The following is a 27,881-nucleotide window of genomic DNA, read 5'->3' as shown; positions in this document are numbered from 1 at the left end:
ATCCATGAAAAACATGTTTAAATATCTGAATAAATAAATAATACATGGGGGAATATGTTGCGATATTATTCAAACTCCATGTATTATAATGAAATGTTATTTCAAAAGTTGTTATTGTCATTAATTTCAATTTCATTATAGTTTTTGTTTTAATCACCTTTTTAAAAGTTTGTTCCATGATTTCCCTTTTCAGAATTTCTCTTTTTATTTCCTTCCAATTAGAGCAACAGAATGGACTCCAGAAAAAATGAAAAATGTAATAACATTTCACAAAATGTCTTTATTGAATTATAACAAGTATTTATATCATAAATCTGTAATTTATCCTGTGTGTGTGTGTGTGTGTGTGTGTGTTTTAAGACTAATCTTACTGAGTGTCCTTATGGATCCGTGCACTCTTTGGTTAGTGTGTTGACATTGTCGGATCAATACACATCATAAGTGGATTTAAGAGCTTTATTAGTGGTTTTACTGCTAGTCTGCTGTAGGAATTCTGCAAATTCACATTTAAGTATAGCACAGTATATGTCATTAGTATACAAGGAACATTCAGTATTTCTCACATCTGTACAATTCAGTCCTGGTGTCCATCTTTGTCACTTTGAGCTACATAACCAGGGTTAAAAAACAAAGAACCTTCTAAACACAGTCTTTTATTTCTCCCTCCTCAACCTTAATGTCAAGTGCAATGATGTCACATGTTCACCTTCAGCTCGGTTTGTTGTACAGGAAATTAAATTTCTGGTCATTGTGATTAAATTAATATTGAGTATCTACAAAAGCAAACAAAAAGTGCTCAAGGAAAAGTTTGTATCTTCATTCCCAGTTTTTGAGAAGAGAGATTCGGAAAAGCTTGTTTTTAAGGTGATAAAAATAATTTGTCTTTATGCTATGCTAAGATTCTTGCTGTAGCTTCTTTTAACATACAGAGGTGTCAATCTCATAAAGCCCTTAGACTGAAAAAGTGGTTTTTACAAAAGGAGAGATTAGAGCATTTCCATTTCTGACTGTACTTAAAGGTACTTTAATATTAATTTCCAGTCCCCAGGACCTTAATACACCTTGTGGTAGATAATCGGCTAATTGCACAGGTAGCTCCCTTCCCTTTGCCCTTCTTTTTAAACCAGGACAGCGCTGATATCGTAACAAAGTCCCATTCACATATTGTACAGTGGCGCCCTCTAGGCTTTAAGTGAAATAAAAACTTGAAAATTACACGTTATTTACAAGTTTAAAAAACAAATAAAGAAGGTACACATACAAAAACAAATGTACATCAGCGGACACCTGAAATAGTTCCCAGGCACTTGTGATGCAAAACAGACATAATTACACATTTAAGTGCTACAATCTAGGACAATATAAGAGAAACATAATACCATTTACACGTGTTATTTGGGAATTAAAATACAAGTGAGAATACCTTCATTTAAAGTAACACTATGACATGACGCTCTGTATGTGAGTGGTTAGTTACAATTTGTACCAGTGAGTAACAGATGAAGTCGGAGATATAGGTGAGTTTAACGCGGTTTGACTCCTTCACATCTTCCCCCAGAATAGAAAGTGAAACAAAAAGTAGGTCCGAGGGTTTGGCAGCACGATAAAGAGATTGTTGAAGTGTGCTTTGACAAATTCGAAAGCTAAATAAGTGCAACACAACACAAAGTAAAAATCACATGTATGAATAATGTAAATGCAGACACCTGGGTTTCGGCCTTTTACGTTTAAGTCATCCGAACGTTTTCCCTCACTGGGAATTCACACCACATCCTGTGACTTATGTCTTTTATCCAGAGGCCATTGATGCGAACAATGAGGAAACAAGACGCCCTTCCTCCTCTTTTCTCTCCTCCGTCTCTTTTTCACCTGTTTTGAAGGATTGTCAATCGCAAGGATCTCTGCTTTGGATAATCACTGTCTCCTCTTGAACAATAATGAAATCGCTCAGATAGCTACAGAAGGCAAAAACATTAATATCGATGGAACACAATAGTTCGAGATAACCCTGAGAAATGAAGTGAAAAGGATAGAAAACCCTGGATTTTGTCACTTTGTCACCATGTGCGATTGTTTTGTCTTTGAATTTGTGCGCTAGTTGCTATAGTTCCTGCATGCTGTTTACTGTTAGCGTAGCATTTCACCATCTTTAGTGCACACCGCAAAATTATATGGTTTTTAAACATATTTTGAAGACACAGAGTTACCTTATATGTTCTATTAGTAGTGAGATTAAACAGTGTATGGTCCCCTCGGTGCAGTATATGGCAGGATGTTGAGTTTTCTGAGTCTTCTAGATTAGATAAGAATGGAGATACATACATGGTCCGTGTGTTTGTATAGTACATGCATGCGTGGCTACATATTGTGGGTCATATTGTGTACTTGTATGTATACACAGAATCTATTTGGTGTGTGCACTCTTATTTACAGTTTACATGGTCGTTGTTGGATAATTTTTGTACCACGTCCTTCCCATTTCTGAGTCAGCATAAGGGAGTCTGTGGGGGTGGGGGGGCTCCTGTGTTAAGCGGATAGGCCTGATCACTGGAGTCTCATGTTGCCTCCGTCTGTGACCTGCCCCACAGACCACCTGGTTGGCAGAGTCCAGCCGGCAGCTCTTATATAACAGTCTGCAGAAATCACTTAAGCCAAAGTTGAGATGAATCCCACATGTGCTGCACCTCCATGTCTTTAATCTAACACAAGCATTTTCAAAGTCAGAGCCCGGAGCAGAACTTGGCTTGCGTTCGAAGAACAGGCTCATTTGAAAAGCGTCCAAGCATCTTTCCTCAGATTGTCATGTTTGCAAAGATCCAGATCCTCCGTGGTATGCAGGCCTCATCCGGTCCCAGCTGCAGACACAAGCCACTTGTCAACTCAAATTCAAAACGCCTAACATGGCATGTCAGTAATGTCGCTTGTCAGGTTGCGTCTGGAGACGTTCACTCCTCTTTGGTGGCGTAGATTTGAAAGGTAGCATTTAGAGGTATGACAGTAGCGTATGAAGGCTGTAATTAAGGGCCGAGCGGATTACTCTTGTTTGAGAGTGAAGAAGAAGGATGATTATCCACAGTAACGTACATTCTAAGGCGAGTGAAACAGTCAGCTGGATGTGAAATAGAGAAGAAAGGCAGGCGGCGCTCCCAGGCTCACAATGGAATGGTTACTAATGATTACCCTTCATCGTCAATGGTTTTTGCATTGTGTTGTTTTTATGTGACAAGGACAGATTACAGGCACATCCTGATACTTAAGAGAAAAGAATTCTCTGTATTTTTCCTTCACTTGACTCAGTTTATTGATATTAATTTGTCTGGTTCGTGGCGTCCTAACACTGCACTACACATGACACGTGTAATCACAGCATCTTAGTGAGGGAGGAACTGAAAGTGGTTGTAGCTTGATTTATCTGGATTGAGGAAGGAGGAGTATTACGGTTAAGGTCCAGGTGGTTTCGCTCTCTCAGTAAATCACACCACTGAAGTGGCGGTTGGCTTGGGAGCGCTCGGGCTGAGCAGCAGACTCTGGGCGATGTCGTCACGGTTGATCTTCCGCAGTGCAGTGCACAGCGAGTCCATGCTGGCGCAGTCCTTGCTCGCCCAGTCGGACAGGAGAGCGCGGACGGGATGCTCTTCCTGCCGGAAGGTCGCAATCCGCTCCTCCTCGTATCCCAGGAGGCCCGCCAGGTTGCACCAGTCGCTGTCTTCCATGTGGTCGCAGTTGTCCCCTTCGTTGCCCCTGAACAGCAGCTTCTCCACTTTCTCTCTGGTGTGAAGAGGAAGGAGCAAACAGGGCTCCTCGTCCATGGTGATGACTGCAGAGGGAAAATAACAAGTTGGTTTATTGTTTGAACTCTAGGATTTATTTACAGTACACCGAGCTTCTCCTGATGTTGAGATAATACTGAATAACCAAGTAGATTTATGTTTGAACTAAATCTGTAGAACCGTAACAAATAAATTATTAAAATAACTGAATCAAATGACCACATTGTTCTGCTTTGTGCGTTCAGACATGCACTGAACTGTGGAAAATCTCCTGAAACTACCCAGAGTTCCTGTTGTTGTGAACGCATCCGACCCGGAGAGTCTCCTGTTGCATTCTTCATATGTGAGTTTATGAGAGAACATGTCTGGAAACAGCTCATGACTGCCAAAGATAGCACCTTCAGAACTCCACTCACATCCTGTTTGTGAGCTTCTCAACTGGCTGTAAAAACGATTAAAGGGAAGTGATGGAGATTCCTGCAGCAGCAACTGTGGTTTGTTTGGACAAATATGAGAAGCACTGGATATTCTCTCCGCTCGACAAGTTCCATTCATTAATCAGTTCAGAAAATAGGAGTAAAGGCTTTTTAGCTCCGGCTCCACTGTCTGATTGTCTGGTCAACAGCAACAATTATTCAGGACTAAAAATATCTCACACCACAAACCCTATGTCTGAATGTTTTTCTCTCTGCTTCTTTCACAACTTTGTTTTCCGTCTTTACCATCTTATCTTTGTGTTTTAAAACTGAATTCTCCCAGACTGGTTTGTCGGGACAGGACTTGGAATTCCTGGAAACGAGCTGTCAAATAAAAACAAACATTATAGCTCTGTCAGTGTTGCAATCCTTGTTTGCTGATTTGCTACAGTAAGTCTGAAAGGTTGTTTAGGTGGAGCTGGTGAAACAACCAGATGGCTCGTTCCTGAGGGAAAATTCTTTCTTTGACCCGGTGGAACAGTTTGAGGTGCAGCCGACACTTTGTTCACATTCACCGAAACCCAAACTTCAGGTGTGCTATCAATCAGACTTATGTGTGGATTAGAAGAAAACTTATTACGAGTGGAATCCAACCCCAGATAAACACTGGCTTTAGAGCTGAAATGTGCTCACACCCATTTTCAGTAGCACAGTTTGATAAATTATGGTGATTGTATTTCTTGGCACGAAAGGGACAAGCCATTGTGCAGGTGCAGGTGTCAGTGTTTCACCTGTCTGTGCCTGAGTCTGGCCCTGCTGCTCCTGCAGACTTTGGGTGTCAACAGAAATGCCACTGTCGCTGTGCAGCTTCTCCCCCTCGGGCGATGGCGTCTGGTTCTGGTTGGCTGGGCAGTTGTTGGCTCCTTGCTTGTTCTGCTTGCAGCTGTTCCACCTGAATGAAGATGAGTCAGAAGAGGAGATCGTCTCAATGCGGAAGAAAGCAAAACACTTGGTTTGGCATTTGTGGAAATCTTGAGGACAAGGGAGGAGTTTCATCAAAACAACAGTTCATCCAGCTGCACCAACCTTATCAATACTGTAAATACACAGCAGATCTGTAAGTTTAGTACCTAAGTGCCTATTTTAGTCTGTAGCTATGAACACAGGGATCCAGGATTATCATCAGCCTCCTCTTCACACTTCATATACTGAAGAAATTCAAAGATATTGAGTGAGGCAGTGGAAGTTAAATGTTTAAAACTCTGCTCTCAGCGTCAGTGCTCAGCCTCCTGTGTTCTGATCTGTCTTGAGGCTTTGGAGTTTTAATGCACTGACATGCAACACAACACCATCCAATAAACATATTGCACATTCAATATTTAAGCAGTTGACCGTGAGTCGTCTGTGAAGGAAACATGACTATGGGCTCTAAATGTGAAAAAAGAGACTAGAGGGACCATATTGTGACCCACAGAGCAGCAGTGCACTCTCATCCAGGAAAGAAGCAGATGATTTCATTAAATATGAAACTGCGGAAATTCAATATCCGATTGGGTTTTGTTGTCTGTATGAAGTTGTAATGAGTGCAACTTCCCCTCTCTCTTCCCTTCAACGGCTGGATTTCAAATGTTTGTTTGTGACGGACAGTGAGCTGTGCAGATCAGCAGACGGGGGGGAAGGGACAGAGAAAGAAAAATGCAACTATTTTGTTCCGCTCAGTGTCATTTGCCAAAGAAAAAATGAAGGTTAGTGAACAAAGCCTTTGAGAAATGGATTTTGCACGGGCTTCCAGAACAGATGAATCAAAGATTCCAACGTTTTCTAAAACTGACAACAGAAGAGAAGTCTTTGCTGTTTTCCGGCCACTTCTTCGGGGGAGATGGTCGGACACCAGGATGCAACATAATGTTTCTGTCCTCACCTCTTAAATATGATGAAGGCCACAAGTCCGACCACAACAGCTGCCAAGATGGAGCAGTAGATGGGGATGAGTTTGTCGTTCAGACCCTGGTAGAGACGCTTCTGGGAATCGCCGTTTGTGGTGGTGGTGGTCCGGTCCGTCGAGCCCTCTGGTGGAGGGTCATCCGTCAAAAAGATGTCATAGGTGGACGTGGGGGAAAAGGGGGTCGGGGAAAATGAAGGGTATGGAACTGTGAAGGAGAAAAATTCATAAGGGGAAATAGATTATTCAAGTGTGTAAAAACAAAGCAGTACTTCAATAACAGGCATTTATTTTATTAAGAGACATTGTCCATGTATCCGACATTTGCAGTTGGTTTGGCCACTTGAGGGCAGTAGAAACAAACTGTAAACATAATACAAAATTCGAAGCAAATAGTTGCTATGTATGCATTAAGCAGATAAGGAGCCAAATTAGCACTAATTTACAACCATGTTTCAACAATCTATTGAACTTAAAATATTCATTTGATTTTTACCACCGCTTTGGTCTCCACCAACTGCTGCTGGAAATATCTTGACCTGCGGGTATTTTCGTTAGCTAGCATGTTTGTTTTTTTATTTCTAAAACAGCTGGAAAATAAATAATACGGAAACTAAAGTCCAGACATTTATCTGAAATTTGCTGTAAACGTTTGGGGAATGTCTGTAATGCCGGACCCGATTTTCCAGCGTTCATTTGTAAGATCAGCTTAGGACAAATACAGTAGATCTTCAAGCTCCTATCCCTGCTTCTATCTACTGTAGCCACTGAAACCATAAATACCTCTAATGCCCCACACACATAGAACAAGCATACCCACGCATACATTACAACCCACATCACTTGGTCGTTTCCCCTTGTCCCCAGGGAGCCATGAACGAGGATAAGAGCAAGTTTGTCCATCCAGTCCGGCCCACTTTCCTGCAGCCATTAAAGCTAAGCGGACCTGTTTGCTGCTCACCGCGGATGTGGAGACCCATCCTCGCCTGTCACTTACTTACAGTTACTCACATCATCAACAGGAAATCATCCCGGTGCCTTCTAAGGCCTCTGCAAAACCTCGGGAGAGCTGTTGAGTGCAAGGTGGCCATTTTTCACTAATGAGGCCAAAAACATTTTTTCACAGAGAGCTTATTTAGATGGATGAACGTAGCAGCCTGGGGCCGTTTCTCAAAGAGGATGTGAGAAGTATTCAATGTCAGCACCAATATACAGAGCATCCTCTTAATTTAAAGTGGTGGACGTCCGTCATCCTTAATCATTAACATGTAAAAGCATTGATTTTTTTTTCTTAAATACTTTGTCCTTAAATCGCAGGGGTGTCATGTCGCACCGAGGCCTTACAGGAAACTCATTGCTTCACAGGACTGTTTACTTTTCTCTGCCAATTTAATTTCAGGTTTATCAGTATTAACATTTCATAACTGTCAAAACTGGCTGATTGTGTTGCTGCTGGTTTGTTTGCATTGGTGCTTCGCCAGCATCACCTTTTCACTGCCAGGTTAGTAGAGCTTCCTGCTTCTGGGTTCACTTTGCCAAGAGGTTCAGTGGTTCACGGCACATACCTTCTCCAAAACTCTCCCTTTATGAAACCACATCTAAATTGACTAGATCCTGATTTTTATTTGGATCTAAACCAAATCGCACACACTCATCACTACAATTTCCTTTGTAATCCTTCCAGTAGTACTTGTGTCATCTTGCCTTCAAGCAAACCCATCAACAGACCAAAGGACCGGGTTGAACAGAGGTAATTAGGTCACTGTGTTGTACTGGTCCTCTTCCTTTTCTTCTACAAGAGCTTAAAGACACTCATCGAGAGAATTAGTATCATCAAGTCCATATATTTGCGTCATAGAAGCGAATGGAAACATTAATTTGAATTGTTTACAATGGAAACCAAGCTAAACTCTTGCTATGGGGAACTCCATGCAATCGCAGATGTGAACCAAGTTGCATAAAGCATTTGGGGCAGATAAATCAGATAATTCCCACGAGAGTCAGTGTCAGCTTGGCCTGAATACTATAAATGTGAAAAAGTATGGAGTTAGAAAGATGAGCATGACCAGTGTGATGTATTAGGCTAATATCTATGAACCAAATGCCTAAAAAACACAAAATAAAAACTAAGTGGCTGCTAATGATGGTCTGGAGAATATCAAATTCCTTTTCTTTCCTCTTCACTATCCTCCCATGGTCAAACACAGGCACACACATACACACCCTCATCATCATCATCTTCATCACCACTGTGGCTTGTCTGTCTCTCCCTGAATGCTGAATGTCCGAACCCCCCCATCAACACAAACACACTCGAAATCAGACACCATTCATTGACAGAGCTCGTCTTTGTCCGGTACAAATGCCCCCTCCCCATCTCTGTATCCTTCAATCCACTGTCTATCCATTCTGCTTCTCTTTGTGCTTCTGCTCGCTCACAACCTGTCATCTTAGTTTCTGTCAATCAGTTCGGATTGGATGGCGAATTTTCTCTCTCTCCGAGCCCCTTCATTGAAAAGCCATCACTATGATGGTTGTCTGCCCTTCCTGGTTACGTCTTTTATTCTCTTTGTTCATTAACCATCCGTCCATTTACTCCCCACGTCTCCGCATCATGACTGTGCTCTCCCTCCCCCCCACCCTCCATATTTAACACTTAAATCAGGGCCCTAAGTGCCTTTACTGAACCACTCGCTGGATGGTCTGAGGGGAGTGACCGCCTCCTGCTGACCTCAGCTTGTTTCCAGTGCACACAGCTGGTTACTGAGCCAATGCTCGCGGAGAGAGAGAGTCAAGACATTTTAGTGATTAGCTCGGCAACGATTCCCTGAAATCAGGTGGCATCACGCTAATCTCAAACATACACACACAGCAAGATTTAAAGATAACACCACATCACACACTGCAGGAGATTATTAAGATTATCACTCCAGAGAGAGTCAGGCACCACCTCACGTCACCTCTATGATGTGAGGGTGAAAACAAAACAAACACAATGTAGACTGGTGTAGTGCGACAATTCGCTCTATTGGTAACAATGCTTCAACATGGTGTGTCTATTCTTCAGCGTTAACTGGAGGAGAGATTTTACAGTTGAAAGTTACAGACCAGATTCTCATCAGATTCTTGAGGTTTAAATTGGCCTCAAAATTCCTGTGGTCTGATCCTATCCTTTGCAAAAAGACGTCCTGATGTTCTTCTGGTCAACATGTGGCAACAGCTTTTCAATAAATTATAAGAACTGTCGAAATTATAGGTTGAGTCAATTGTGACTCCTCTCAACAAACCATTTATTGTATTTATTGTTAAGCATTATTCAGTTGTAACTGAATTTACTGGAATTTTCCTTCTGGGTAATTAACTTGTGACTGGAAATCTGGGCACATATGTACTTGTCAGTGTCACAGGAGTAATTATATAGAAAAATATATGTCATTTCTGTGAGTGTGTGGGTAATTTGTATTTAAGGTGTGTACGTGTGCGATACACTGCGGCAGCCACACCTGAGTTAAACTCCTCAGTCCCACCACTTTCTTGCAAACAGCTGTTGCTGCTTTTGCTCCGTTTCATCTCTATAGACTCTGGATTGAAACCAAACGAGAGGAGGGGCTTACGAGACAAGCTTGTTATGAGATGTCATTACACCTGAGCACGGCTGAGACTGCTGCCAAGAGCTGCTCCACAAAAACCTGAAATGCCGTCACCAGTCCAGTTTTTTTACAATATTTATGTTGTTACAACGAGTTCAAACCTGACGACTTTGACATTTCTCTTATCTTTTGTTTTGACATCTCTTTCTCTCAAGCTCGGTTCCTCCCATCACACAAACTGTCACATTTTTCTGTCCACGTGCTGCAAACACACCCCAATGTATGTTGTTGCATTTATTGGATGCATGTGTGTGCACGCCTGCATCGCTCTGCATGTGTGTGTCTGTTCTGCGGCAGAATGTGATCAGCACTCGTAGAGGTCAACCAGAGAAACCCGAGAGTGCAAACTCCATCGCTTCTATCGACCAGACCTTGTTCTCAGCATCTGCCTCCCTCCGCTCTCTGGTGCTTTCTCCATCTCTGTCTTCTCTGCTGCTCCTCCTGTGCACCACTCTCATTGTCGTTTATTTGCTGTTGTACAATTCAGCTTTGGATTTGCTTGTCATTGTGGTCATTTAAAGTTTGGACATTGCTTTCTTGTATAGGTTTAATGAATGGCTGTATATATGGATCATTACCACAAGTCAGATTTTCACTGTGACAGAAATCATGCAATGCGAAATTCCATGAAATTCTTATACCATGCCACAGCGTAGTAATTCAGCTTTAGGCAGTTATGACAGATAGGAAGATAAATCTCGCTGAGACAAAGGCGTAGCTTGGCAGAGACACAATTCCCCAACAAATACTCCCAAAGACGAAAACCCTGACTCCCTGGGCCGATATCCTGGCAATGAATGAACGGCACGAGCGAGAGCGCCAGTGTTTGGTCGCCCTTGGACCAGAACGTCTGACTCACGCCAAATCACCTCCAAAAATGTCCCCTTGAACCTCAAGGGGCAAATTCCCCAGGGGTGGCGGGACAGCTTCAGGATGCCGAGTCACATCCACAAGAGGTCGATTCTTGTTTGGCGGAGACACAGTCGACTTTAACGCTTCCGTCATTGTGACAATGCTCACACTGTGTGGAGTGTGGAGGAAAAGAGTTATAGAGGGAAGGTCAACTGTGGCTCTACTGCAGAACCAAGTCAGTGGAGATGTAAGTCAGTAGATGTGTGTAGATGAAGCTATAGCTACACAATGAGTGACTGTGCCACACAAAGACAGTGAATTGTTGAGTCACTTTGGGGCTGGGGGATTCTTCACAGCTATTGATGTGGTAATGCTTCGGACACAGGAAATCAGGAATGTCGTTTGGCATTTTGTCGTTTGTCTCCCGCTCTTTATCTGTCTGTCAAACGCTTGCTGGAACTGATCATTTGCTAAGGCCTGCCCACATATAGGGAAAGTCTAATCATAGCAGAGGCAGCCATAATGGGGCACTGGAAAGCGTGTTCAAGCTCTGTTCACTGGGCTCTTATCAAAGAAATACTCAGCATTCAAAGGGTTTGGTGTCTTTTTAGCCTTTTCATAACCCAGAAGTAAAATACCTGAAAAAAACCTGCAAATATCAGCATCTCCAGTAAACTAATACTTTATATTTTGTGTAGTTACATGTTACTTTAAAAAAGCCAGTTCATGTCCTACTATTTTATCGTGTAATGTTGCATGTTCTGCTCTTTTTTGGATTTGGGGAAGTTATTTGGTTCAAGAACAAATAAAATAAGACAAAGATTATGTTTCAACCAATTCATATTTGAAGCCATACGATTTGCAGTGATTAAACGGAACGGTTAATAGACATGATGGTGGAGTAGAAGTAAAGAAAGGCCCTCCACCTTTAATTCATTACCATCTTCCATCCCTTTCTCCCTCCACAGTTTAACCTTCCTCCCTCCTTATTTCTGGATTTACTTGAACTGCCCTGGCCCTGAGTGCCAAGCATACGTGGGGCTAGTTAGCAGATTACGCTTTCTGATTTCTGGAGGGCAGCCTGTCAATCGTTAAGGTCAACCAGACTCAGGAAGGAAACAGCTCCCTCCTCCTCCTCACCTATCAATTCAATAACCAAATGCACTTGGCCCAATCAACCAACCCCCCTCTGCCACCTCCCCCTCCCCTCTGGTTTCCTCTCTAACCCACTCATTTGACCTTCAGGCTTCCATATGCTGTCTCAGACCTGTAATGCTCAATACGTCATATAGTTTATCCAAATCCGTGTGTAGGAGTGGGAATATCCCGCCTGCCTGCATACACAGCTTGGTGTGTGTGTGTGTGTGTGTGCTGTTTGAGTCTCACTTTCGACTAATCCTTTAAACGACGAGAGGTGATTGACATGTGCGTGGCCTGGGGTACAGGGAGAAAAGCTCTCGTTACATTCACATGTAGTTCAACTCACACCAATGCAGAAAGTTAATAACTTTTGCGGTATTTCTGTTTTGGGCAACTGCAAATTGCAAGTCAGTCAACATCTGCTGAGACAATTGAAAACATAATCTGCCTTTGTAGCATTATCCATCTGCCATCTAGGAATGTGGATTCATCAAACACCTCCCGACCTGATTTGGCCCAACATGAAGACAGAGCTCAGCACCATTGTTGCTGTGGATGACTTTTTGGAATTCCAAGATTCTGAATTCAACAAAGAGGGGATCGGTATGCTCCACAATCGCTGGACTAAGTAAGTATAAGTAGGAGTGAACTACATTAAAAGCAATACACGTGCTAGGTTTCCAGAAATTGGCTTCTTCCTCTAATAGGCCATGAACTTATCAATCAATCCAGCATGTACATGCTTGGTTAATATACTTGCGAGTCTCCTTCAAACCACAACCAGTTGCCGCTGCTGCCACAGAACCAGAAACCCATGGTTTTGGGTTGGTAGGTCAGCCCACATATGTGCAGTCAACCCTGGGTACAATCTCAAGGAGGAACAGGATCACGGAGTCAAAGTTTCCCACTCGCCTTGAGGGCTCACACCTGAAACTTTAAGCTACAAAGGTGGAATATTGCCTGAACCTTCCACGAAAAAAAGGATCCCTTCCACATACAAGCCCCCCCCCCCCCCACTCCCTATGACCTTCAACCTCTAACCTCTGTGGCCTACAGAAGAGTGGAAGTCATATCACACTTCACAAGATAAGCATCTTGTCTTCAGAGCCTCAACTCAGTGGGTCTAGCCAAACAAAGTCTGGTCAGTATTACAAATTTTTAACCATGGCAGGGAGTTTTTGCTGGTGAGGCCCAAAACAAACCACTAGTCCCTTTGTAAATGTGGAAGGAAATTGGATTTTACTCCAGATATCAGCTGAGCCACATAGAGGGGGGGAACTAAATCCTTACAAGGGAGAATTCCCCATGAGCCTCAACTCAAATAAAACAGCCAATCCAGTGTTTTCCCTAAAGATAACCCACAGTCCAAGTGATGTTCAGCTCCTTTGCTCCATCTTCGGTGTAAATATGTCTCTGATGTCTCATGTTACGAATCGTCTTTTCATGAGCAGTGGTCTCCTGTGGGTTCCTCCCTCTCCGTCCACCCTCCTGAGCGTGTTTAGCCTTCAGGCCTGTGTCGCACGACTCCACAACACTAATGGATATGGACGTCTGGCTGCACTACCGATTTGTACGTGCTGATAACACTTGTGCTTCGGTAAAGAGATTACATTAGGAATAAAGAGCACATGATTGAGTTAGAGCGAGGAACAATATATGATGATGAAGCTCATACACAATGACTGTGAGCCATCATGCCTGAAAACACAGCAAATTCACATTAATTATGAGGTATACTGCATTAGTTATCCAGACGATGTTTTCCTATTGGGAGTTCTGGTTCCTTATATCTTGATCATGGATGAATCATCCCTCCGTCCACCACACATCTCTCTCAGGCCGCAAGTTGAATCAAGATGCATTAAAGCCTCATCCTCAATGGAAGATGTTGGTTTTTTTTACAGCAGAGGACCACTCTGCAACATCAATACGTGTTGTGTCCATTTCTGGTTATCACATAATCAGAACTGGTTTTGCTGGTTCTTTAAACGCCGGGCAGACAATGTGATTTGTTAATATAGTTAATGTTGTGTGTTGCATTAGCTCACACTATATAATCCAAGTCTGTTTTCCTCTTTTGTTTTGTCGCTCCTTATCATAGACTGTATATAAAGATGGATGACATAACTGCTCCCAAAAGTGAAGGCAAAGTGTCTTGATCGGCGCCTGGGCTGGCTGCAGTACATTACATTACATTACAGTACAGTACAAATATCAAATGCTGTATGAATGTGAATATGACTGTAATACGTTGTAACCACATAATATTAAAACAAGTTCACTACAGTGAATGATGGATCCCTTGATGGCAGTCAAGTGGGAAATCGGATCATGAAAATACCTCAACTCCAAGATAACCAACCAACCAACCAACGTTTTCTGACATACCAGAGATCCATGAGACAAATCTCATCAACGCCTCTAAATCTGAACATCAAACCACAGATGATCGGGTGAAAAATTCTTAAATTGGGGAATAATTCAGGGTTAAAGTATAGATTTAGGCTGCAGAGTGTCGGCTGAGCAGAAGCAGCCAACTTTCATTGATTTCTACAATATCCTTAAAATAGCTCAAATCCCCTGGTGTAATTTAAGTTCACATCCAAGACAACACACAAAAGTAATCACAATATATCATGGAAAAATCTACATAGGTTTCCCAAATCTGTTTTACTCATTACTCGTCCCTTCAAGTAGACCCATGGGCTGAACAGAAACCCCTCTCCGGCCAAACAGGATCATGGGAGAGGCACAAAAGATTCCCTTTAGCCTGAGTTCCCTCGATCTGTCTTCATCACTGTGCTAACACCAGCCTTCAAACTGCTGCCCCAACACACTGCATGGCTGATCAACAGACTCCTTTTATTGTCACAAAAGCGTTGATTTAATCTGCGAAGCATCAGGTCATTGGAATGAGCAGTGACTGTAGTCATAAGGAATTTGTGATTCGGAGAGTGATACCCACAGGGTGCAATGATATAAAAGAAATTCAGCGAGATATGACCTCCCTCTAAACCCTCGACACGGAGAGAGAGTGGTCTTTGTATCTTTGGCCGGGATGAGTCGGTGAAGACAGTGCGACAACCTTTGGCGTGGCATTTAGGTCGATGGGCCAACAATGTGTATAGTGTCACGCTGAGATGGTCCAATTATGTGGACGGCCATCGTGGCTTCTGTCCATACAGCGCTGAGCAGGGAATATGTCCATAAGTCCATGATGACCCCGGGCAATGCGCCCTGTCATTCAGCTTTAATGGCTCTGCATAGAAGTTCATGGTAAACTTGCCCACTGTTTTGATAGGGTCATCCCACAGTCATTTGCTAAATAGCTAAAAAATATATCTCTGAACAAGTGGATTAATTGTCTTGTTAAAAGAATTGGTTGATTTATGAGAAATTCAACTCTTTTCTTTCTATCCAGGAGTAGAACAACCTCATGAAGGCCTCGTTCATGTCTTGTTCTCAGCGCTAGACATTCTTGACTTGGTAACCTTTATAATGCAGAGATCCTCATAATCCTATCTATAGTATGTCCCTTGGTATAATTACACTTCTATTAAGTTATGCGAAAGAACAACACAAGATAAATGTCTTAGAAAGATATTAAAACTAATTTCACCATATCAATGCATGATGATAACAATGGATTGATCTGGTAACATTTCATGGACCCAATAGTGGTGAGCCAACGACCTCCAGGAGTCTAATTATAATGGACAGTTCACTAAATTTATCATTGAGATTATTTATTTTGTTTTATCTGCTAAGCCTTCGAGAAATCCACCTCAGAGATTCCCGCTTTCACTTCAATGAGGAAGAATACAATGTCAATGTCAACTCATCAGGAATGTAATTGGGTACAAATGACAACCAATGCATGTGATGTGTTCAAACTCTGAAGAGAATTATACTTCTTTCCTTTCTTGCCAAGTTGTAGCTGAAAAGATCGATACCATGCTCGTAAATAGGAAGCCAGGAGCTTGTCTGTCTCTGTCCACTGCAAATGCAGGACATACAATTTATGATGCAGTGTCCAAGCAGACGTTTGCACACAGTCTGAAATCGTGGCACACAAACCAGCTACATATGTAAATATAGTGCCTTATTTTGGCAGCTACATGCAAATAACCTATGACTTTATTTTGTACCTCTACCCTCTGCTAGCTTATCAACTTACCTTGACAAACTGTATCCGTCAAAGATGTGCAGGCCTCTAACACCTCCTCGTCATCACAGGTGGTGCAGGGGATGCAGGGCTCTCTCGAGCTCTCCGTGTCTGAGTACGTGTCGTCGGTGCACAGCTCACACAAAGTGTCGTGGTCCAGCTCACAACTGAGCAGCATGCCCTTGCCCTCCGGACACTTGGTGCAGGGCTCGCACCGTTCAGACGAGACGTTCAGGAAGTAGGCATAGTTGCACACACAGGTGGCGTCGTTGGAGTCTGTGCAGGGTGTCTCCATGCGGAATAGACCCGTGCATTGTATGCACGGAACACATTTGTCTGTGTGACTCAGGTATTCTGAAAAAGTTTCACCTGGAAGAAGAAGGAAGGACGTGGTTATTAGGAGGTGGTGTTTTCATCAGCCTGTTTTTCTGTTAGTTAGCAGCATTACACAAAAACTACTGGGCAGATTACCACGAAACTAAAGATATACAGAAACAACCACAACATGTATTTTTAGCACAATGACTTATAACATGATAACATAACAGCATATATGCTGTTTTTAAAGGATTCTTTCGATGACAAATGTACATGCATCATGTATGTTTTATGAATCGTTTATATACCTGCAATATTCTCGTGGACAGATATATCTGCAGAGGATGCAATCAATATTGCATGTTTTATGGAATTGTATTTCAGCTGGATAGAGAACTGGGAAACACACTAAATTATGCAACAGAGCCATTTGTAAGAGCAGCCTGTGTGCGTTAGTGTGTGTGTGAGTGTGTCTGTGTGTGTGTGTGTGTGTGTGTGTGTGTGTGTGTGTGTGTGTGTGTGTGTGCTTGTGTGTGTGCATGAGTGAGTGAGAGCGAGAGAGAGAGGGAGGTGAAAGCACATCCTCAAAATCTTTATCATATAAATAGTTGACAAGCAAATTCTTTCCAGCACTCGTTTGATTTATTTTCAGTTGAGGTGATGTTAAGTAGAAACAATCAATCAGTAAGATGATTGACCGAAAATGTATTATTAATAATTAATAATTGCTCAAGATATGAAGTGTTCTCTCACTACGGCGTCTTACTTGTGAAGCTTTCACACTTTTCTTTGTCAGGTTATAATAAACTCAACTCAACAAATCTTTATTTCAGCTCTGACTGCAGCTGTGAGCTCCAGATCTCATCCCTTCCAGATTCTTTTAAATACTCAATATCTGTTGATTATTTTCTGAGCTGGCTTTCATTAAAAAGAGAAATAGATATCAATTTCCTTATTGCAACAGATATCGTCTTTTAATGTCTTGTTTTCTCCAACCTATAATCCAAACCTAAAGTTATTCAATATATTATCATAGATGATAAAGAAAATAAGCAAATAAGTTCCGTTTGAGAAGCTGGAATCATAGGATCTGGAAATTTGGCTGGAAAATGGCTCAAATCGTCACCTAATCTCAAAGTTGTTGTTTTTATATCAGCTCTACACTAAACTAGATACAACAAAACCAAGCTAAACTGTGTGTGGCAGGAGACTACAGGGTTTTTGGCATGCAGTGTCCATGTAAGACCTTTTTTTTTTTTCCTTCTCAGTGTCTTGCAGCATATCAAGTTTTTGCTCTGCGTCACCAGCCCACCAACCGAGGCGATCGCTCGGACGATGCCGAGATTAAAACAGAGATGGGGAGAGATAGACAGGGAGACGGAGACACAGATGGACGAGTGAAAAGAAATCAGAGACTGTGTCATTTGAGAGGACGAATCCGTCTGTCCTCGACCGGTGGCGTCAAACCTGGGAGCTTCGCATTTTTCTTTAATTATGTCTTCAGAAGTGGACACTGTCGTCCCTCACTCGCCTGTTAGTGACCAGTCATATACTGTTACCCCCCCCCCCGCCCTCACCCCATTATCTCCTCCCTCCCTTCAAACAGACAACACACACACACTCAGACTACCCTCACCCCCACTCCCCACTAATGCTCTCAGAGCCATTATCATAATGCCATGCATCAATAATGCAAGTCAATACATTAATAACACTAGCCTGCAGCATGGGGGGGCGGGTGGGGGTGGATTAGGGGGGGAGGGGGGCACGGACCAGACGGCCTTTTCCGAGCTCAACATATCATATCATAACAGGAGCTTCGCCTCTGGTCCAACATCCAATCCCTCGCTTTGTTTTCAACAGCCATACAAGGACTCCCGAGTTTATCCGCTCTGCCGGGAGGTGTGTGTGCATGTGTGTGTGTGCATGTGTGTGTGCATCTGTGGGAGAATTCTGTGTCCATGTGCATGTGTGGGTGTATACTTGTTTTACTCATTTCTTTAGGACCTACTGAAGTATAAACCCTGACCCTGTTAAGACCAGTAGAGCTCATGGGTCCTAAGGATAGCTGCGCAAACATGTGTGTGTGTGTGTGTGTGTGTGTGTGTGTGTGTGTGTGTGTGTGTGTGTGGTCCTGGTATAACTCATGGTTTGGGGACCACACATTATGGAGTCTTTCTTATGGGAATAAAAGTCCCCATAACGTAAATCATGAAATCTTAAGGTGAAGAAATGTTCTTAGATTAGTTTTGTATTAAGTTTAGGTTTATATTTAGGTTTAGGTTAGGGTTATAGAAATAGTAAGTAGTTAAGGTGAGAGTAAATCTCCGGAAATTAGAGTAAGTCAATGTAATGTCCTCTGAAGTTAAGTAGACTTTGTGTGTGTGTGTGTGTGTGTGTGTGTGTGTGTGTGTGTGTGTGTGTGTGTGTGTGTGTGTGTGTGAATGAAGAAGAATGAATGTTCGCTGCTGGCTGAGAAGTTTTCCTTGTTTCCTTCCAGCTGTACTCGCTCTGTTTCATCTCCACTCATCTGTTCATTCATACCAACTCCTCCGTGTGCTTCAGCTGACTTCTTCTTCAGCACATCAGGGCCCCTGTTAGCGCTCTGCACAAAGACGGACTGTTTCTTATAAATGGATGCTTTCGCACATTAGAAGTGATCAACCGTGGGCGATGCGCTTTTAAACAATGCACACGCAAAGACCTAATGATGTTTGGGAGTTGATGCTGGACAACAATAAGTCTAAAAATAAAATGTTGTGAGGGTGGTGCAGTTTGAATCCCAGCCTTGCATGTGGGTTTTCTCCAGGTACACCGGCTTCCTTCTACAGTCCAGAGACGTGCAGAACGGTTACTTGGAAAATACATAAGAATCTTAATCGATTGTAGATGTGAATGTTGGTCCTGTGATGTGCTGGCCCTCAAAGGATGGTTGGTGTGGAAGATAGAAAAAAAGAGGGAAATTGTAGTAAGCAGCTGACTCTTATGTTTCCAGGCCTAATAATAACCACAACAGTATTGAATATGTGCATGACGGCTATAAACATGAAAGGAATTGTTGTAGATTGAGATTAAAACGGCATATTAGCATATTCTCACAAGCTGAATATAGAATTAGACATTGACAAAGATACGGTATCCAAGCTATAAGCTACTATTTCACGTTTGTGGGTTTTAGCGAAAGGTTAACGGACATGTTGGAGCTCATAGTATTCGTATGCAAGTCAATCAGTTGTATATTCGTTCCTATGGCAACTTCCGAGATCTCTGATGGGTCGCGAAACTCCTCAATGTACGATGAAAAAAAGAAATATATATAATTGACATAAACCTAAAACAGAAATCTCTCTCCTTAAAGAAATGCATTCGTAACAATTTAATGATATAAGAATATGAAAAGGAATTACGGACACGTAGCAAAACTGTGTGGAAACGAAACGTGAGGCTTCAGAACATGTTGTTTAAACACATCTGCGCAGTTGAGCTCGATCAGCCTGCATTACAGACCTAATCAATAATTGATGTGTTCCTAAAATACTATTGTGATGTATTATCTGATGAAGAGCTGTCTGCTCTGCATTACTGCTTTTTCCATCAGTCACTAAAGAGCCGGTTTGGCCCCCTGACAGCTTTGAGAGTCTGTCACTGTCTGTGTTTGTTCACGTCTGAGCAGAGCAAACACGGCCAGAGTGAAAACGCATCACCCGGAAAGAACCTTCGCACCGTGAGAGCAGCAAACTCCACAGCTGTCGTTTTAAGCCTAAAATATGAAGTTGAACGATAAGTGGTCTGAGTATTAATGATTTTATACAAGGCAAGAAAATCTACCGCTTGACCTGAGACACATGAGTGTACATCATCCCAAAGAAGAGCCGCGACTGTACAAACAAATCCTCTCCTCCAAGTCCACATTCTCTGTGACTTCTCCCATGACCTGTGAAGTCCGAATCATTTCTCTTACTGTGGGCCTCACGGTTTGCCATCCTTCACTGACCCGGGAAGGTTTACAACTACTTCCTGGCACGGGCGCAGGATAGTCAGGGATTTCTTACAGGCTGCAGGGAGAACTCTGGGAACAGAGACCAAACTGGCTCAGGACCAACCCTGGCTTCTACAGGCTCGAGTTGATCTTTGAACTCTTACGATAGAGTTACAAAAAAAACCTGACATGTTAATGTTGTGTCCCTGCACGAAAGCAGAAATCTACCTCCTGCTGAAGAACTTAAATCCTGCTCGCGAGTGTTTCACATCTCCACTCATGTCTGTTGAGCCAAGTCCTGCTCTAAATATCTTCCAATACATTATTTTATTGCAACGACAACAACTGGAAACGGTCCAGCTTGTGCATCTTCTCAGCATCACTGTCCTCATTAGGTCTGACACGGCTTCTCTCCCTACATGGTAAAGGCCTCGAACAGGGGAGTAACACTGGAGCTCAGCTAAGTCTGGCATCTCGCTGAATCAGCCTTTAAATCTTTATTATCATCTTTCCTTGACATTTAGTAGCCTTGTGCGTCCAGTGTTGTCTACAAAAGTTTCCTTTGCCTCTGACCCAAACTGATGTTGAGATGTTCTACGGGAATTAAGAGTCTCCAATCGACCCAGCCCCATATCTGCATGTCTTTGGACGGTCGGACAAAAAACCCACGCAGACACGGGAAGAACATACAAACTCCACCCAATTCAATCTGCCTGTATTCGATTAAAATAATAAATTGGTCTTTGTCTTTTTATTATTATTTATTTCTGCTGCAGAAAGAGAGTGAAAGTGATGAAGTGCTTTGTACCACTACTACTGGTCAAAAGGAAAAGCTGTAGCAGAGCTTGCAAAACTATTAATGGGGTAATAAAAGAAGAGCATCATCATTATAGTTAGATTTATTCACTGCTTTATAGACCACCTACGAGAGTTTGGATGTAATTTACACCCCTGAATACTTACTGTGGTACAAACAGTCTACAAATACTACAAATAGTCTACTAATAACCACGTGTCTTCTTCTGGAACAGCAAATACAATCGAGGATTTGTATTAGCGGTCATAATTTACAAAGAGAGGATGTCATGGTGGCAGCAGTGAAACATTTCTGTGCCAAATGAAACACTAAATCACAATCACAGGTCACCGGAGCCACAGCAGTGAATACATGCCGTGTGTGTGTGTGTGTGCTCTTATGTGTCTGCCATCAATGCTTGTGACCATCGCTGACGTTCAAGTACACACATGTACCTTTGTGTGCGTCTGTATGAATGTCATTACAAATTTCATGTGGCTACACGACATTCCCGCAGTCTTTTTTGTGTGTTACTCACTGTCGAGGCATGGCTCGCACACGGTCTGCGAGGCTCCACATGGTGAGATGACCCCCTCTCCAGGCTGACACTGAAGGCAGCATTCCCCGCTGGTTGTGTACTGGCCCGACAAACATTCCTGTTTATTGGCCAGAGCCCCGACCTGTGGATGAGCAGAGAGATGAGTCAAAGTGGGAAGAGCCCAGAAACACTCACATTCAGCACGATCCATAAGTTTATTGGTGCATAACAAGAAACACGAGTGACTTTTATTATTGTCTAGAGAGAGCTCAACTTTATTGTCCTAATCAAAGCAATGTTTGGCATTATGCATTGAGAGCAGTTCAAACAATGAGAGACGTAAAAACACCCAGTGCGTCACAAGAAAAGGCGTTAGAAGGAAAGAGAAAATGAGAAACGCTCTGTGAAGCCAACATGTTCCCTTTCTCACTGCTCTAATCGTTCTGCTTCCACTCAGATTTATTTTGGAACCTCGAAACCAGTGGTTCCCAGCACCGGGTCGGGACCCTGCAAGGGGCTGCTAGATAAATGGAATCCGTTGGGAGATGATTAATGGGATAATACAAAAATGTAGATTTCATAGAGACAAAGTTGTTAATGGTTCCAACTTGTTTCTTTATTTTCTTAGTACTTGTGTAATCCCAAATAGCTCGTTCTTATCAGGCCCCTATCAGTATCAAAATCAATCTAAGGAGGAAAAATAACCAGCACGGAGTTTCTCCACACACACAGACACATGGGACCTAAAGGAGCACAAGCCAAAAAGTTTGAGAAACTGTAATTCTAATATATATTTTCTTTTTTCAAAGTTAAAGCCACATCTCAAACATCCAATATGTCACTTCTGGCCACTAGGGGTCTATCAATTAAAACAATAACAAAAGACCTAGTTTCATGATGTCATGTAGCAGAGTGGTATCATGGGAGTTGGTGTCTTCACCACCATTGCTGAAGAAAATCTACCTGATGCGACTCAGATGCAAATCACGTTCATGGATGAGGTTACGTATTCAAGTTGTATTCACTTAATGGCAGCGAATAATCGTGAAAAGTGACCAATACAAACGGTAAAAGGAATAAAATCCCAGTGGCTACCAGTGTGTCTTTCCTCCGTCACATGATAGACGGTAAAGTGGATGTGATGCAATTATTGCATGATATTCTGGATAATGTAAGTAACATAGGTCGAAACGTCTTTTTAATAAAGAATTGTTACGTAGATCTTTAAGTCACGGGAACAAAATCACACAGCAACTCCAGGTTAAGCTGGATTACATTGTCTCTGCATTCTTCAGACTGTAACCTGCAGAGTGCTTTGTCTTGGCCGATGATGACAGGTGAAGATGTTTGTGCGTGTCTGTACACACGCGAGTGTATGTGCGTTAGAGTTCCTACACACTCACACACTCCAGACTGAAACCTTAAAGTTCACGTGGCCTTAAAAGTTTATCAGTATTATAAATCTCTATCGTGCCACGTCCTTTAATTTCCTTCACACCTTCATCTCCAAATCAAACCTTGATAAAAGCAGCAATTACCCTCTGACACTGAGCCAGAGATGAGGTTTGACTTTCCTTCGTTCCAGATAGATGAGTGATTTAAGACGTCATTTATGAGGTTAAGATGTTCTTCTCTTAGTGTGTGGAAGAATAGGAAAAATCTATCTGTTTGATCTTCATTAAAACTATAAAGAACGGGATTGTAAAGTTTCCTCAAACAAACTTATGAGCAACATGTGAGTCGCAGCTAGAGCGTGAGTGTGCGTGTGTCCGGAAATATGTGTTTATTGAGACTTGAGTAAGTGTGAACGTGTTACACGCTCAATATAAAATCGTCAGGGTTCAGGTGTGTGTGGAATGCTGCTGACAAGAGAGGAGGTCTACAAAACACCAAGTGTCCCCTCAGGCACCTCTGAGTCAGCTGGAAGATAACATGTGTGTAGGTGGGTGTGTGTGTGTGTGTGTGTGTGTGTGTGCATGCGAGTGCACCAACACACATTTCTCTCTTGCCCTGGATGGTGTCACGGCCCATTCACCTTCCATTTCCTGGTACTCATATATTTATCCCGTTTATGTTCCAGATTGCATCTTTGGCCTTGTGGAAATGTTTCATGCATCTTGTCAGATAAAATATGAACCTTTTGAATTTCAGAAACAAAGGAAATCTACATAAGTAGCCTCGAGCTGAAGAGATGTTTAAAAGATCTTTTCTGTTACCTTGCAGTAGAAGACCAGACAACCCTCAGCGTCACAGGATGTCTGGCCTTGTACCAAAGCTTTGCACACATGTCTTCCTCTCACCTCACACGCACCTTTATTAACGAGCATTAATGTCGTGAATCAAGTCAGTGCACACGCCAGTCCCTCTCCTGCTTCTCCCTGAGTGCCTCTTCTATACCGTACACACCCATCAGCACACATACGTTTGCGCAAACCCATAAACAACCTCACATGTGAACAAACCTGTTCCAAAATATCTGACTGACACTTTTGAAACGTCTTCAACTCCATATGCTTGTTTTCTCTTTGACCCTACTCTAGCTCCAGGTGTGGGTGCAACACCGAAAGGTCTCACAGCATGAAAACTTTAAACATTGACATTAAAGTTCATCCACACGGCTCAGATGTGCATGCAGATGAATTAGAGGGCAATGGGATTTGAGCTAAACAGCTTGTGGAGTGAAAGTAAAGGATGTGCAGCACTTAGCAAGTTGTAGCTCGACTTGATTCCTGTAATTGGGTTTTAGATGGGACTTTGTGTGTTGCACTTTTCAACTTTCGTCAGCCGATCTCCCTGAAGCTACAGCAGGACGGCCGCCGATCACGCACTCAACGCAGCGAGCACTCTCAAATGCATGGGCAGAAGCATCTGGAGAAATAACTTCTGAGCTCCAACCAATCTGGCTAATGCTCCGGTCAATTTTCAGTTGGAGGCACTTAACCTCTGGACCTCGGCTGTCAGCGCTTGTTAAGACATTAGAGTTCCTCTGCCTTCCAACGAACTGGGCCCAGTTCAATATCCAGACATGGGTCTTGAACCGCTGTGGAAACACATGGTGGCGATGACATTACCGCTAATGTCTTCCCCAAACTGCACTGAAGCTTCATGTCTTATGAGGTGAGAGGGAGAGAAAGACAGACAAGGAAGAAGGGATATGAGTGTAAGGTGAAGGGAGAGGACAATGTGTGTGTGTGTGTGTGTGTGTGTGGAGGGGGGGGCTCACTGTATCAATATTGCATGTGCTGAGCCAGCAGAGGATGCATACCCATCAGAGGGAGCAGCTGTCATGTATCAGTGATGCAGCCTATTCCTAAAACCAGGACCTTGACGAGCCTGCAGCCTTTACTGACCATGTCCTGTCAGACGGACATAACTGGGAAAGTGTATTTCCTTAATGGGCCTGCCTGCGTGTTCTCAAGGGAATCCGAGATAAGTCGGGAGGGAAATTGTGACCTCCTGAGACCCTGCAGAGATTTCATGTACCCACTCAGTCAAGATCTCTGCTGCTGATTGCTGCTCCTCTCTCGGCCACAGCTCGGTTCTCTGGAGTCTCACAAACTTTTGGGGGTAAAATATCCAGTGAACTCAGCATATAGTTTATTGGTGAGCTCCTCCACACCGGCCGCTGTGACATTGTTATTGTCCTGATGTCTGTAGAGCCACATGTAACTGAGACGGGTGGAACTACAGATCCAGCAACTGGAGCTATAGAGTAACAGCCTGAATGGCTGCTGTGTACATCCGCTCAGGACAGGTGCACGGACTGAGACTCTCACTTCTAACACTTTTAAATCCCCAAGACATCTTGTAGAAAGTTTCCCAATAAATGCATGAAATGTAAGCTGTCATAAAATAAAATCGGGGCTATAAACATACCTTCGCAGAGATTTATGGGCACGATTCCAAAAAGAAAAAGAGAGATTTGTGCAGATTGAAAGGGGGAAACTTTTTGTCACCACATCCCTTCCTCGGGCTTCGTGGACGCGTAATTGCGCAGGTGCCTCCGCAAAGCGAGGCAGGTTTTACCCAAGTAAAGTTCCTGGCACACATTTAACACCCACTTTGATTATGTAAGAGGCTACTCACCACAGCAAGGAGCACTGCTAGGAACGCGGAATTCATCCTGTAACTCATTTGCGGTGTGTGGTGGTGGGTGAAGGGTTGGATGCGACGCTGGAGGATGCGGCTCTCAGTGATTTCTCCGTGGGATAAACATCGCGTCTGTTTCTTTAGGTTTCTGTTGTTGTTGTTGTTGGAAAAAAATGAAACCATCCAAGTAACTCTTCGCTACCAGGTGCGTGTCACACTCGGCTGCAGAGAGGATCCAGTCTGTGCGTAAAGTCGCTGAGATTGACCCATTGGATGTTTGGCTCCGTGCGCTTTACTTGGCTCATATGACAGCAGCGCGCAGCTCGACTGCTTCAGGGAAGGAGCCATCTCCCTCTCCACGCCCACACACAGACACACACACACACACACACACACACGCACACACACACACACACACACACACACGCACACACACACACTCAGGAACCTGCCCTCTCTTTAACATCTTAAATCTTCCTCTGTGAGGTTCTTGCTGAGTCGTACAAACCTACCCTGTTACATTTTAATCAACAGACAAATTAAGTCTTGTGTAAACTGTGGCTTTTGGCTTGTGTGGGGTTTCCCGGGCTGTGATCTCCCAAAACACTGGATGTTTTCTTCATCTCTCTCTACCCTGAACCATCTGATTGCACTGTGCTGGTGCCTGAGTGACTGTGTCTCCCTGTAGTATGGAGCTGACCTTGTTTCACTGCCTGTCGGTGCCTGAAGACAGCCGCCACATCAACAGAGGCTTCCCTCTGAGGACACGCTGTCAGAATGCACCTTTAACCCAGAACACCTGAGATCCCTACAGCTATTCAACTATTTGCAGTAACGTGCATGTATCAACTCAAAATACCAATTAAGCAAAAAAAAACTTGAATCAGATCCGTTCAGAGGTTGTTTATCTTCCTCAAACCTTTATAGCTGCACTTATTCTTAGAACAAGGTCTAAGTTTGACACATAAAAACTGCACAGTTGTGTTATAAAACCTCCATGTTAAATATCATCAATCTGTGGGAGTTAAGTAAAAACAACAGGGCGGCTCTCATCAGAAACACTGCTGCCTTTATGCATAAGAAGAGGGTAGCTCGTGTTAGAAAAGGCCGACACCTGGGGCGATATGTTGGCCTGGTATAAACCAGGGAGCACATCATGTTCTGCTCAGGCTCAGATCATGACCATACATGTCATTGCATTAGATATGAGACCAGGTTGATTTCAAAGATTGACAGAGTTGTTTGTGAGGTTAACAAGTTTGTCGTGCACAGTCTTTATTAGCACATTTACCCTGCACCAAAAGAAGTGGTTATGTCTCTTTATAATAAGAACTAAAGTGGTGCACAAACCAAATCTTCCTTGGTATGTTCAAGACATCCATTGTGGAGTAATAATGGTGATGACGTTGTCTAGTACAGTAATTTTTCAAAGGATTAGTGACGTCCTTGTTGTATGTCCTGTTTTGCATGTTTTCAGGAGATGAAGCACAGATTCAGGATCTGGTTTTGTCTACTTTTGTTGGTTTTGTGGAGGCTTGGTCCAGAGAAAGAATCCAGTAAAGTTTGTTTCACTTTCTTGAACATTGCGAGATATTTTTCCACATTTCTACTGAATTCTCAGAGAATAATTTATGGGTCTTGATGAAAAAAGAAATCTGGCATTTTTGTTAGACTGATATCTATCAGTGTGTGTAATTTAGTGCCGCTTGATTGAATATTGGGCCTTTGCGGAGGTACACACAGTACTGTACTAGGTCATATTTCTGTATACAGAATCTTTACTGACCGATCCTTTCTGATAGACTCAAGTCATCCAATCATTACGTTGTTTATTGTGAGCCAGTGTTTTTTCAGATTTAAGAATGACGTTGCTATGCATCATCTCGTTGAGTAAGTGATTTACACACACTACGATAGGAATGAGGGCGATGGGGGACCTAAGGGCAGCAGAGAGGGGAAGCTGGGATGCTACGGTTGGATAAATAATGCATGACGTGAAAGAGAGAGGGGGTCAGACGGAAAGAAATAATCAATTTCACAATTTCAGAGTCATGTATGTGCCTCAAAATAAAAAATCAGCTTTCTATCTACTCTTCTGGCCTGTTTGATTCATTACAAAGAATCACGGTCAACTGTACCTGAATTCCTTTTCTTGAAAAATGTGTTTTTTGATACTGAGATGACATAAGAGCCCTTCAAGCAGCCTGAATACCTCAAGCAACCACT

At 42.9% G+C, this 27,881-nt stretch overlaps 1 protein-coding gene across 1 annotated transcript; it reads right to left on the bottom strand.

Moving 5' to 3' along the window:
- Window positions 1-442: 442 nt before the first annotated feature.
- Window positions 443-25,987, bottom strand: ngfrb (nerve growth factor receptor b). Its single transcript, XM_061094644.1, has 6 exons — window positions 25,653-25,987; window positions 21,567-21,708; window positions 15,948-16,304; window positions 6,108-6,336; window positions 4,978-5,138; window positions 443-3,817 (listed from the first exon to the last, which is right to left on the bottom strand). The coding sequence occupies exons 1-6, from the start codon at window positions 25,836-25,838 to the stop codon at window positions 3,474-3,476; spliced, it is 1,419 nt and encodes a 472-aa protein (XP_060950627.1). The 5' UTR covers window positions 25,839-25,987; the 3' UTR covers window positions 443-3,473.
- Between the last annotated feature and the right edge of the window lie 1,894 nt (window positions 25,988-27,881).

This window comes from Limanda limanda, chromosome 21, assembly GCF_963576545.1.
Source record: "Limanda limanda chromosome 21, fLimLim1.1, whole genome shotgun sequence".
Taxonomy (NCBI): domain Eukaryota; kingdom Metazoa; phylum Chordata; class Actinopteri; order Pleuronectiformes; family Pleuronectidae; genus Limanda; species Limanda limanda.
Note: the sequence above shows the minus strand (reverse complement) of the source record. Positions and strands in the feature narration are given on the sequence as shown.

Coding starts and splice junctions, on each gene's coding strand:
- ngfrb (XM_061094644.1), bottom strand. CDS start 25,838: ATGGTTTCATTTTTTTCCAACAACAACAACAACAGAAACCTAAAGAAA. Junction 16,305..21,566: donor GTGCGAGCCATGCCTCGACA/GTGAGTAACACA, acceptor TTCTTCTTCCAG/GTGAAACTTTTTCAGAATAC. Junction 3,818..4,977: donor CCAGACTCAGGCACAGACAG/GTGAAACACTGA, acceptor TTCCCTCTGCAG/TCATCACCATGGACGAGGAG.